At 36.2% G+C, this 13,690-nt stretch overlaps 1 protein-coding gene across 14 annotated transcripts in view; it reads right to left on the reverse strand.

The window, feature by feature from the left end:
* FRYL (FRY like transcription coactivator) overlaps positions 1 to 13,690 on the reverse strand; it is a 273,487-nt gene that overhangs the window by 96,606 nt on the left and 163,191 nt on the right. For 10 of the 14 annotated variants that reach the window (XM_036257478.1, XM_036257468.1, XM_036257496.1 and 7 more), the window contains 5 exons: positions 11,260 to 11,304; positions 8,530 to 8,633; positions 8,191 to 8,299; positions 3,573 to 3,659; positions 684 to 855 (listed from right to left, as the gene is read on the reverse strand). In XM_036257478.1, the coding sequence (XP_036113371.1) occupies positions 684 to 855; positions 3,573 to 3,659; positions 8,191 to 8,299; positions 8,530 to 8,633; positions 11,260 to 11,304 (517 nt within the window). Of the gene's footprint in view, positions 1 to 683; positions 856 to 3,572; positions 3,660 to 5,622; positions 5,674 to 8,190; positions 8,300 to 8,529; positions 8,634 to 11,259; positions 11,305 to 13,690 lie in introns of those variants that run through there. The other 4 variants (XM_036257487.1, XM_036257530.1, XM_036257453.1 and 1 more) reach the window with 2 other exon arrangements.

Here is a 13,690-nt window from a genome sequence, read left to right on the forward strand (position 1 = left end):
CAGACAATACAGTGTACAGATGATGTGTTGTGGAATCGTGCACCTGAACACTATATGATTTTTTTAACCAGTGTCACCCCAATAAATTCAATTAAAAAAAAGAAAAACACTAGCTTATGATTATTACAAAAGAAGAAGTTCTGACTGTGATATGCCCTTCTCCTTGATGATCGGCTTTAGTATATTGGAGACTGTGTAAAAATTATATGCAGAACTAAAAAAAAAATTTTTTTAGAGAGATTAGAAAGAAGGGAGGGAAGAAGAGAGAGAGAGAACATTGCCGTGAGAGAGATACATCAATTGGTTGCCTCCACACATGATCCTGACCGGGGCTGGGGATCGAACCCGAAACCCAAATACATCCCCTTGACCAGAATCAAACCCGAGACCCTGCGGTCTGAGGGCCAAAGCTCTAACAGCTGAGCCAAACTGGCCAGGACCTAAAATTTGAAGGAAGGACAATATGCAGTAAATAATGTCATGTAAGAAAATAAAGCTTCAACCCGAAGACTTTTAACCTGACAACCTACAGATATCATCAAAAATGTATTCTATTTTTTTAATCACTCCATATACTGAAATAACCATAAAAGGCAAATATATACATTTTAGATTTGATCTAAACTTTTACAAAAAAATATTAAACTGTATCAATAACAATTTATATTCCAGTTAACACTAACCTATGACTTTTGCTTCTTCATCTGTCAAGGTTTTATTGAGAAAAATTTTCTTCACACGAAGAGTGTTTCCTGAAGGAAGAATAATTCCTGTCGTTGGCATTGGTGGCTCACCATCTTTCTGCTGCAAACTGTCTGCTATCACAAGGAAGACTCGGAGGCCTATGTTCATTCTCTTCAGAGGAAAATAATCAAGTCAGTTTCAGCAAATATTGTTTTCATGTTAAACACATCTCATCAAATAACATTGGGCGGGGGGATAGGAAGGAGGAGGACAGGAGTCAAACTAACATTTCTGCTCAACATTTTTTAACCAGTCCAGGCACTGAAATTTGCTTTATTATCAAATTCCCAAATGCCACCCACTCACTTTGGAGGTCAACTGCTCTCCAATTCTCTATAAAGCTTTTCAAACCTTTTCCGCCTTTCCTCAACTCTCCTCCTCCCTCGCAAGCAAATGACTTGTCTCCTATTTCACAGAAAGAAAAACCAACTTTCTTCAAACTCTCACTGCAACACACACCAGTGCACTTATAGCTGCACCCTTCTTCCTCTCCTTTGCTCTTGTTAGAGTCGAGGGGCTGCTGGTCTTTCTAGCTGTTAGAATCCTATCTGATCTTACATTTTTGAAAAATAATACTATTGATTATTGTTTTTCTTGCATCTTCCAACAATTCCCTTTCAACTGAATATACCCCATTTCTGATAACTATACACAGTTATCTTAAGCTCCCCACAATACTTCCCTGAAGCAACTCTCAATCAGTAGTGACCATATTGCTCAAAACAGTGGGCACTTTTCCTGCATCCTGTATGACTTTCAGCAGCATGGGACACTAGCAAGTGTCCGATCCTTCTTGAAACGCCTCCCTTGGACACCTCTGTGCCACTGTTGGCTGTGTTGGTCCTGCCTGCATTTCAGGCTTGGCCTCCTCCATCCGACATTAAGTAATAGACAGCTTTGAGATGAGTTCCTAGGGTGCTTTCTCCTATCATTATGTACTCTCTCCCACAGCAATTGCATGTATTTACAGGACTTCAATTACCACACATACCAGATCACCCACTACATTTTAAGCCTGACTTTTCCTCTGACCCTGAACCCTTAGACCCACCTGACATCCCAACTTGGATGCCAAAAAAATGTCTCAGAATTGACATGTTCAAACCAAACGCACTCTTCCCCAAAACTTGATCTCTTCCCAATGTTTCTTTTCTAAGTAAATGATACTGTCTCCATCAGCACCATCCTATCTCCGCCCAAGCTACCATCATCTCTGACCTGCACCAGTGGTCTCTAAAGCAGGTACATGCATCCCAGTAGGAGTACAAGACCGTTCACTAGAATACTGGGAGAAAATAAAACTTTATTTATTAACAGATTTTTGTTGTCTAAATAAGATTAAGGTTTTAAGCTTTACTCATCATTATATATGACAGAAATGGTGCCTTCCCTTAGTCTAAGCTCTGATGGGCCTGGTACATAGTCATGCAAGACTCTGTGAAAAAAGTGGGAACGTCCACAGTGCACAGGAATTCACAGAGTCGTTTACTCCTTCTTTCAGATTTTCCTATTTGATTAAATGCATTGATGGATACTTTTATCTGCCTTTAACTAAGCTAGTTCTCACATCTTAAAAAGACCCATGAAAAGAAAATTCAGATTGAAGGTAATCCTAATAAAGCAAGCCCAAATGAATAACAACAAAACAGCAGAATTGACATTCTTTCTACTCCTAGTGTGAGAGCTGCAGTGAGGAGAAAACTTATTTTAGAAACAAACTTGTCCCATGGAGGAAATACCTCTGTAGATGGATGTTTAAGACAATGCCATTTGTTATGTAATTTTTGCTACTGAAAAACACATAAAGTATATAAAATATTCATGTATGCTCACTTAAAAAATCTGGTAGTAATTAACCTATCTTAAAAATCCTATAAACTAAAGTTTTCATAACTTTTCTTTTTAATATTTTTTCTTTATTGATTTTACAGAGAGAAGAAGGGAGAAGGAGAAAGATACAAACATCGATGAGAGAGAACACTGATTGGCCGCCTCCTGCACACTCCCCACTGAGGATCGGGCCCACAACCTGGACATGTGCTAATCCAACTGGCAGCCTCCTGGTGCATGGTTGACACTCAACCAGTGAGCCACACCAGCAGGACCAATAACTTTCTATACTATTTGTTAACTACATAAACATATATCTCAGGATTTGATTATGAGGAAGACCAGCAGAGTAATTTAAAAGACATAATAAAAAAGCACCTATAGTCTTTTTATATTCTCAAATGTTACTAGATTCTGATAACCAACTCGTTTGTAAAATATTTTCAAAAAAATCTGAAAATTTAATGTCTACAGAGTGAATCAGAAATCACTAGTCAAGAATAGTGCCACAGAAGTAGAAAATAACATTTTTGGGGTGTCTGTTTAAAAATTACTATTGTCAACTCCATCTGGGGAGAGGATTTTTGTCTGTTCTGTCTCCTACGCCTAAAAACAGTACCTGATACATTTTAAATTCTCAATAAATGATGAGTGAATGACATTTATTAAAGAAACCTGGTGCTTATATTATTCATATTTATATTATCTCTGAGAAACTTGAGCTAGTGCCATCACTTCTGGAAGCCAGCTGAACTGGCTAACCTGAAAAACTTCCTCTTGATTATCTTCTACCAGGCTTAAAACTACTCAAACCACTCAGTTAGCGACTGGGAAGGTTATATAACTTGTCCCAGATTACACTTCTAGCAAGAAGTAGAACTTCTAACTAGGGGTTTGAGCTTAAAAGTTCTGATGTCAGATGTGCTATTGAAAATAATAATAATAATAATAATAAAAAGATAGTTAAGGATCATGTATTACTACATAACTTTGTTTACCTCTGGATTAATGGTGAAAGTTTTAGTAGATTTTCCAACACTAAGAAGATCAAATATTATTTCCTTCATTGCAAAATCCAAGCGTTCCTAGAAAAAAGCAATAATAAATCTTTCCAACTTGCTACTACTATATTTTAGGTATCATGCTCAGAATTATACATATAAGGGCAACAACACAGGTCTGTGTACATAAGAAATTCATAAATCTAGTTGTACACAAAAAATATATACAGATTACAGTTTAAAATGATTATAACACCTATGTATTATAAAACCAATATAATACTGAATGCCAACTGTAATTGAAAAAAATTTAAATACATAGATTTTTTTTTTTTAAATCCTCACCCGAGGACATTTTTCCATTTTTTTGTTCAGATAGAGTGGGAATGAGAAAGAGAGAGAGAGAGGAGAGAGAGAAAGAAACAGAAACATCAACGTGAAAGGGACACATTGAGTGGGCCGGGGACAAACTGCAACGGAGGTATGTGCCCTTAGTGGGAACCGAACTTGGGTCTCTCTAAACCACAGGCCAGCACTCTAACCGCTGAGCCAAACTGGCCAGGGCTTTCCATTGATTTTTAAAGAAAGCAGAGCCCTGGCCGGTTTGGCTCAGAGGTTGGAGCATCGGCCTGTGGACCAGAGAGCCCCAGGTTTGGTTCCCGCTAAGGGCATGTACCTAGGTTACAGTTTGTCCCTGGCCCTGGGGTTGGGGTCATGTGGGTGGCAACCACTCGATGTGTCTCTCTCACGTCAAAGTTTCTCTCCTGCTCTACCTGAAGATAAATGCAAAAATGTCCTCGAGTGAGGATTAAAAAAAAAAAAAGTAGAAAGGAGGGAGGGAGACAGAGAGAGAGGAGAAACATCTATGTCAGAGAGACACATTGATTGGTTGCCTCTTGCACAACCGTGATGAGGGCTGGGGATCGAACCTGCAGCCCGGTATATGCCCTTGATGGGAACAGAACTCAAAACCCTTCCAACTGCACACTAATGCACCTAACCGCTGAGTCAAACAGGCCAAGCCTCAAAAATAATTTTAAAAAATGATTATAGATATTTATTTATCAAATAATATAATACCAAAAGCAATGAAAAAAGTTTTAAGTATTCATTCATGAAAATCATATCCAAAATCTAAGCGAAGAAATTCTCAGAATGATGATGAGAGTCCCCCGACAATAGCTATGCAGCTGGCCTAGAGCGTGAGATCAGATTGGGACAGAAAGAACAGGGTTCCAGGAAGGAACTCTCCAAGAAAAAAAATTTAACTAATAAGTTTAACTGATGTGGACTTGGAAAACGACGACTGAGTGAATGAAAACTACACAGACAGTTTCCCAGGATCAAACTGCAATTGCAACTAAAATAAAGACAAATCATAGGGAAAAACCAATCGAAAAGCAGCTGGAGTGAACCCATACAACCAGGGACAAAAAGAGGATGCCAAATCAAGCCTGGTAGGAACTGTGGAGGCACGTGAGGGCGGGCTGGAATCCCACGGAGAGCAGCACAGAGCTGTATTAGCTGAGTGCACTTCCCACTGAGAAAGTAGGGGTTATAAAAAGCAACAAATCAGCTATAGCCACTCATCTTGGCCTCTGGCAGAGGGAGGGGAGACTGGACTAGAACTGTGTGCAGAGAGTCTGGGACTCCTGGCTCAGGAAAAAGCTGGACAGGAGGACACTGGGAGTTTTGTGCTGTATCACTCCCTCCAAGACAGTAGCCATCTTACTTAGAAAGCCCCAGGTAGAAGCAACGGCTCCTCCCTCAGGAACTCAACACCACCAGGCCAGGACAGAGAAATGCAAATTAAAGCTCATTAATATCCAGTCTGATAGCAAGCAAGTGCCCCACCCAATAAAAATCCTCTTACACCTGAGGGATTTTCATTCAGCTGAGGACTACAAATCAAAGCTCATCAAGTAACTGAGATTAATAGCCTCCAGACAAAAAGCTAGAGGATAACTGAACCTTTTCTTGCCTTGAAAATCTACCCAAGAAAGTAACACTCGACAGTGGTGTTTAACGTGGGTCCTCCCATACTCACCCAAACCAGTAGAAGGAGCCACAATCAGCAGAACACCAACACCCACAGGGAAAATTTGGCAGGCTCCAAAACCCACCTACATAGCCAAAATGATGAAACAAAGAAATAAATCCCAAATGAAAGAACAAAAGAACTCTACTGAAGAAGAGATAAATGAAATGCAGTTACGCAAGTTACCAGGAGAGTCCAGAGTAATAATCATGAGGAAGCTCAACAGCATGAGTAAAGATATAGAAACATTGAAAACCAACCAAGTGGAAATGAAGAATGACAGCAGAAATAAAGAACACACTGGAAGGAATAACCAGCAGAGTAGACAAAGCCAAGGACTGGATCAGTGAATTAAAAGACAGGGTAGAAAAAAAAAAATCACCCAATCAGAGAACCAAAAAGAAAAAAAAAAATCAATTACAAAACAGGAAGACAGCCTAAGAAAACTGTGGGACAATGTAAAACGTAACAACATCCGCATCATAGGAGTGACAGAAGAAAATGGGCAAAGGTTAGAGAATATATTTGAAGAAATAATGACAGAAAACTTCCCTAGCTTGGCATACAAGTCCAAGATGCACACAGAGCCCCAAGTAAGAAGAACCCAAAGAGGCCCACACCAAAACACATAATAATTGAAATGCCAGAAATTAAAGACAAAGAAAGAATCCTAAAGGCAGCAAGAGATAAATAACAGGTTATCTACAAAGGAACCCCCCATAAGGCTATTGGCCACTTGACCCAGGGATCCCACTTCTAGGACTATATCCTAAGAAGCCTAAAACACTAATCAGAAAGGATATATGTACCCCTGTGTTCATAGCAGCACTATTTACAATTGCTAAGATCTGAAAACAGCCCAAGTGTCCATCAATAGATGAGTGGATAAAAAAAGCTGTGGTATATATACACAATGGAATATTATACAGCTGTAAGAAAGAAAGACTTCTTATCCTTTGAGATGACATGGAGGGACCTGGTGAGTACTATGCTAAGTAAAATAAGCCAATCAGAGAAAGACAAATATCACAGGATCTCACTTATTTGTGGAATATAAAGAACAAAATACGGTGATGAACAAAACAGACTCAGAGACATAGCGGTAGGGAACAGACTGACAAACCTCAGAGGAGAGGGATGAGGTGGGGGAGGTAAGAGATAAACCACAGAACTTATATGCATGTATGCATAACCAGTGGACACAAACAATGCTGGGGGGGGGGAGTATTGGGAGTAGGGTGTCAATGGGAGAAAAAGGAGAAACATCTACAACAAAAATAAATAAATAATTTATATATATATTTTTAAAAAAGAAAAAGAAAAAAAGATTAATTGATATTTGAGAGAAGTTTTGTTGTTCTGGCAGAGTTGGTGGGAAGGGATAAATCCAAGGAAGTGGGTACAAATCCTCTCCACAAGGGGGATGGGGGGTTGGTATTCAACCTAATGGCAAAAGTTTTCCGAATACTAGATCTAAAGTACAATTTGCTTTCATTCATCTTATTGACAGATTTATACCTATTTAACTATTAGTTCCTCTCTAGCAAATAGAAATGTATTCCTTTTATTTAAGTATTCCTTATTTATCTACTGTCAAAATAGCTACATTACAGATCATCTAAATCATCATATTTTTAGCTCAAAGAGAACACACTGAAAAATCCTAGAATCAAACATTTTCCTAAGTTGAGATAAGCCTACCTATACTTCTGCAGGGCTGATGTCCCAAAAGGAAATGTGATTAAAACCTTAGATTTGATCATGCAGTACCCATTTGATCCTCTTCTAATACACCTTCCTTTACCGCAGAGGCTGGAAAGCTAAAATGGTATTTCCCAGGATGCCTTGTAACAACAGGCATTGGAATGTGATTTAGAATCTGCCAAGTGGTATACTCATGTGAGTCTTTGGCAATGGGATGACATGAGGAGGAGGAGGAGGAGGAGGAGGAGGAGGAGGAGGAGGAGGAGGAGGAGGAGGAGGAGAAAAAAATCTGTTTTACTGGTGAGGATCATGGCAGCAGCATGATTCTAACGCTTCTGTGGTGACTTCCTAGTATGGCAACTGTTTATTGTGGTGGAGGCAGGAGACTCCTTGATAGCAATTCTGTAGTATTCTCTTAATAATTCATCCTATTAGTATTTCTGTGAACTATTTATATTCCTTTAAAAGTCCCGCTGGAGTCTAGTAGCTATACCTAAGAACATAGGTTAATACAAATTATGAAAACAATTTTCAAAAAAACCTTTTGAGATACTCAGGAGGTAATTAGGGAATGCACTAACAGTAGGGTTATGATATACCTTCTTGACCCTTTCTAAGCTAAAAGCGCTTCTTCTACCTGTGGGTCTCTTTTCCTTCTCCAAGTGTGTAGATCAATGATTTCAACTTATTTTGTCACAAAGAAAATGAACGTCTTTTATTTTTTATAGCATATGTTTATTATTTCCACCATTCAATAGTAATAAATGTTTTATCATGTTTTTAGATGTGCAACAAATTTTCAGACTCCATGTTACTACAACAGATTACTCTTGTAACTTAAAGGACACATGTATTATGAGGTGAAACACTCACCTGAGCAATGAACTGAATAATCTTCACAAATATATTGAGAGGTGTATCGCGAGGAACCACACTACGTGAACCTTTTGGAAAAAGTGCTGACACTATGCTCATAAGACGACTATAGGAAAAAAAATTAGTCATAATGAGATAGTGAAATTAATAGAACATTAGCATACTATTCTTCCTATTCTTCACATGTCAGGAGAATTCACATTCCTCCACAAGGTAATGTTAATGTAATGTTAACTAAAATTCCATCAATGTGATGGAAATATTGGTATTTACCAATATTTTATTTTAAATAAACTTTGAAACAAAGGCACTCAACTTTGAAACAAAGGCACTCACCTTTGAGTTACAGTGTTGCTTTCACATTTTATTCTAATTACATAAACCCACAACAATCTGTACAAGGATTCCAGTGCAACTCGAGACATTTTAGGATCTTTATTCTGTTTAGAACAAAAGAGAATTAAAATAAGTTTATTTATTAAAGTACTTGCAGTCATTTAAAAATAGATATATTCTCTGTCAGCAACTAAAAGCACTCACCCCTCTCTTTTTATTTGATCTAAAACAGGCTTAAATATGTAAGTATATACTTGTATATGGTAAATATGTTTGGTATATGATAAGTACAGATAGCACAAGAGTAACCATAAATAAGGAAATTCTGAGCCTTTCCTTATACACTTAAAACAGAATAGTAAAATATTAAAATTATACTAATACTTCTAAGAACTTCAAAATTACAGACATCAACTTTCTTGATAATAAATAGTTCACATATCAATACTGATATAATGATGGAAAGATTACTAATCTTGGCAATAATTCATTGCAACTCACACACAGTTAAAATCCAGAATACCAAATGTTGTTAAAGAGATTTGCATTTATAAAATAATGCAAAATACTATTGAGTGATTAGCCTTACAAGAGGAAATATGGACCAGTGGGTTAAGACCAGGGACTCTGAAATTAAAAATGACTGGCCAATCCCATCCTTGGATACTATTACATCATGTGGTGCCACAATTTCATTTCTGAAATGGAGGCAATATGGTACCTACCTCACAGATTCAGGAAATTATGTGAAAATCACTGGAAACACAGCCTGGCACATATTAAATGCTCAGAGATAAGTATCAGGTGTTATACCTTCAATTTTTTATTTAGAATCAGAAAATATTTCAATCACAAGTTGATTGCAAACTTTTTCTTCATACTAGCTATTACAAAAAGCAGTACTCAAATGATCAGTCATGTAATGAGATTTCATTGTGAATAGTGAAACTGTAGTTACTCATCAAATTTATTAAAACAAACTCTTTATGTTGGTTGTAGGATGCACTGATTGCTATAAATTATCATTTATTTCATTTGGTTTAAAGGATTTCTTAATGTTAAACAAATGTTTTATCTATAGCAACAGACAAAAAGGAGTTTTTATATACCAAGTAATTTAGTCCCTCTATTTTATGTTTTAAAAATATAGAATAATGGACACCTAACTACTTCCAACTAAAAGCAATGCAAAAAAAGTAACAACTGAGGGTACTTTTACAAAAGACAACCATTAGAAAATATACGTTGTACATCTATCTATATGAAAATTTGATACAATAAATAATGGAATATCAATTACTCTGCTGGTCATTCTCAACATCAATCTCTCCCTCTATTGACAAATCCATAATGATTCCAAATTTCAAATATATTCCCCAAGTAGTTTTCCCTCATTTGTCACATGTAACTAAAGTAACATATAATGTATGTATGTTATTAATATAACAACCAAGCTTTGGGCAATACTTTCTTTTCTATCATATAACTTTCTTTTCTATTGTTTAAATCCAAGATCTCAAATATCAAAATATGAATTCAATTAGTTTTATGTACACTCCAAATAATACTTCTACATTATTAAATTGTATTTTTAAAATATAATATAAATTATACATTAAAAATATTTAAGTCCAATACCATATAAAAATTATTCTCATATAAATGCTTAATAAAGTATTTGGATTATCTTAAGTACTAAAGAACCTAGTATTAAAAAAAAACACACAAGAACTTGCCCTGGCCGTCTTGGCTCAGTAGTTAGAGCATCGGCCCACAGACCAGAGAGTCCCGGGTTCGGTTCCTGCTAAGGGCATGTACCTCAGTTGCAGTTTGTACCCAGCCCCGAATGGTGTTGTGTGGGTGGCAGCCAGTTGATGTGTCTCTCTCATGTCAATGTTTCTCTCTCTCTCTCCCCGCCCCTCTCTCCCCCCTGCTCTATCTAAAGATAAATGCAAAAATGTCCTTGGGTGAGGATTAAAAAAAAAGGGCCAGAACTTGATTTTCAAACTTTCCAGGATTGACTACTATGTTTACAAAGCAGCATTACTCAATAGTGAACAACAGCAAAAGAAGATGAAAGGTGATAAATTACCAATCGCTAATTCTTCATTTGGTCATTACAATGCTGCCATCATGTCTGAATAAAAACACCCTAAATTGATCTGAGCCTTAAACAAAGATATTTAATCGCATCATAATTTTGTTCTAATGTGAACAGTCAGATTACATTAATAAAAATCCGATAATATTAATATGTAATAATGTTTGATATGTTAGTCAAATATACTCTTTAGCAGCAATTATTTTAATAATTCATCTCTTTTTCTACTGTGAATCTCCCCAAAATAATTTGTTTAAAATCCAAACCAATAAATAAAAGTTTTAAAAAGTTTTGCATTAAAATCATATTAAAAATCTAAGCTACTGTCTCAAGTTCACTTGAAATTAAAAAGATTTTCATTTATAACAGCTAATGTAAATTAGACTATTTTTAAATTGAGGATTCTGGTTGACAATCAACATTCACTATCAAATATCTTAAGTTCATCTTCTTAGGACCACATTAATATTAAACCTGCAGAAGTTTCCTGCTGTGTGCTACTCTTCTGCTACAATACAAGAAGCAGGCATGAATAAATACATTAGACATGCGATGCAATAATGGGTAAAGAAAAAATAAAAGCCACACTTAAAGGAGATAAAGCAACGTTTTACATTGACACAACTCACCTGGAGTGTTTCTATTTGCTTTCTGATACTGTTGTTAGATGGCATCTAAATAAAGCAACGTGAGACAGCAAACATAAACATGAGATGCAGCACATGCGTGTTAGATGAAAATAAGCACCAAACAAGACAGCTCCTCACCAAGGTCTCTATTTAGAAGAAATATGAAATTCCCAAGACAGTGGCCAGAAACACTAATGGAAAAAAATCCTATAATTTGGGTATCATGGGATATATCTACAATACTCAAACTGAGAGAAAATACTTAAATTTTTAACTAAGTTTTCCCCCCAAAGCACTGCATTTGAGTTCAAACAAGTTTAAATTTTGTAAAGAAAATAAGCATACACTGTAGAAAAAAATGTTCAAAATAGTTTTGTATGATAGGCATTCTTAATAATTCCTCTCTTAATTGTCCTTGAGAAACTTTAAAATCATCTCTCACATAATGACCTCAGTTGATATAAAGATAGGGAAATGGGAAACTACCAAATTCTGTTTAGAACAACAACAGCCAAAAAACAGATTTAACATTTTCAGTAAAAATAAACTGATGCTCTCATGCTATTTCTGGGCCTACAGGATTAATGCCCATTTTTATGGTCACCAACTTGAAATGTATTATATTTATGACTCTAGAGAATGTCTTTTTAATATCTTAGATTCATAGCCAAAGTGTTTTCTTAAAATATTCATTACAGCATCATTCCTAATAGTACATTAAAAGGTAACATGGTAGACCAGAAAGAGCAAAAGTTATAGCACTGGATGGATCTAGATGCAAATATCGCTATCACTCTGGCTCCCTCAACACGGTTACTTATTTATCTTCTTTCAGCCTGTCACAGGAAGAATTAAATGAGATACCGTATTCAGAGATTTTGGCATACAGTAAATATTAGTAAAAATCAACTATAAGAAGTAGTAAGTCTAATAAATGAAAAACTGTTCTAGATTTTTTTTTTTCAAATGAAGAGATTACTAAATAAAGCAACGTGAATCTCAAAACAAAATCAATTCAGGCAAGGCCTTTATCTTGGGCTGGAATTTTAAATTATAGCCCCGACTGGTTTGGCTCAGCAGTTAGAGCATCAGCCTGTGGACCAAAGAGCCTCACATTCGATTCTTGGTCAAGGGCATGTATCTGGGTTGTAGGTTTGATCCCCAGCTCTGGTCAGGGTGGTACAGGAGGCAACCAATCGATGTGTCTCTCTCACATCGATGTTTCTCTCTCCCTCCCTCCCTCCCTCCTTCCCTTCCATTCTAACTAAACGTCATGAAAAAAATATCCTCACGTGAGGATTAACAAAATAATAAAAATGATACCTGTCACAACAGGTAACTAATGTAATTTTTCCCTGAATGCTCAATTCCTTACCTCAACTATGCAGCCTAGTCACAGAATCTAAACCTAGTAAACAGGAACCAATTCATAAAATTTCTGCTGAATAGAGCCTTAATGTAAGTTAAGGGTTAATGGCCAAGACAACTATACTCCAAATATTCATGCTCAGTGGCTCTTCTTTCCTTTAGCCTGGCAGACTGACATAGCCATTCATGAAAATGGACAATATGTCAGAAATATTTATCAGGAAGTAAGGGTTCAAAGAAAACAGCATTTTAAATGAAAGCCTTAAGACAAAAATAAAAAGTTAAGGTACTGCGAAAGAATTGCAAATATGTTAGGTGGAAACGTAGATATATAAAAAAATTCCAACAAGCAACAGAAAAGTATGAATTGTCATGAAACAAAGCAACCTGCTAAAACACTTAAATGCATGTCTTAAAATAGTTTACTGAAAGTATGAAGAGTCCTATTATCCAGAAAATTATCAATCTCTTTTAAGTACCTCTACCTGTATAAATGATCAAAATAAGGACAGAAACCAGTATATAATGTAATTAAGTAAATTAAAACTTCTTTTCTGGTTACAGATCATAGAGTTTAATCAGGTTGATTTGGCCGTGGGAATTTCCATAAATAAAGCAAAGAGAGCATATCAATTCTCATCCAAACATGAATAACATCAATGTAGATCTAGGAGGAGAGTAGCTACAAATGTTTTCCAAAGACTTATATTTTCTGTATACCTTCATTAAAAATATCAAGGCATTTTTTTAAATGATACATAAAACCAGGAAAAGATATACAGAATGCTGCTGTCCAGGGGATCATTCCTAAAGTGGAAAAAGAAGAGGCAGTCCTATTTCTCATAATACCACATGAGCTGTAGGGCCCCAGACAAGTCATTTAATCTGTCTGTGCCTTGTCATTGCCTTTGAAGTACTAGGTTTTCAGTCTTAACCTGAATTTAGAGGAATAACAGGAAATGAAATATTGTGTCTGCCTGTTTATGTAACTTGTAAGCAAATAGCCAACATATTTATCTATGAATTAAAATAGTGTTCAAATCGAGCATTCATGACATGCAGA

The sequence above is a fragment of the Molossus molossus genome, unplaced genomic scaffold (genome assembly GCF_014108415.1).
Source record: "Molossus molossus isolate mMolMol1 unplaced genomic scaffold, mMolMol1.p scaffold_m16_p_1, whole genome shotgun sequence".
Lineage (NCBI taxonomy): Eukaryota > Metazoa > Chordata > Mammalia > Chiroptera > Molossidae > Molossus > Molossus molossus.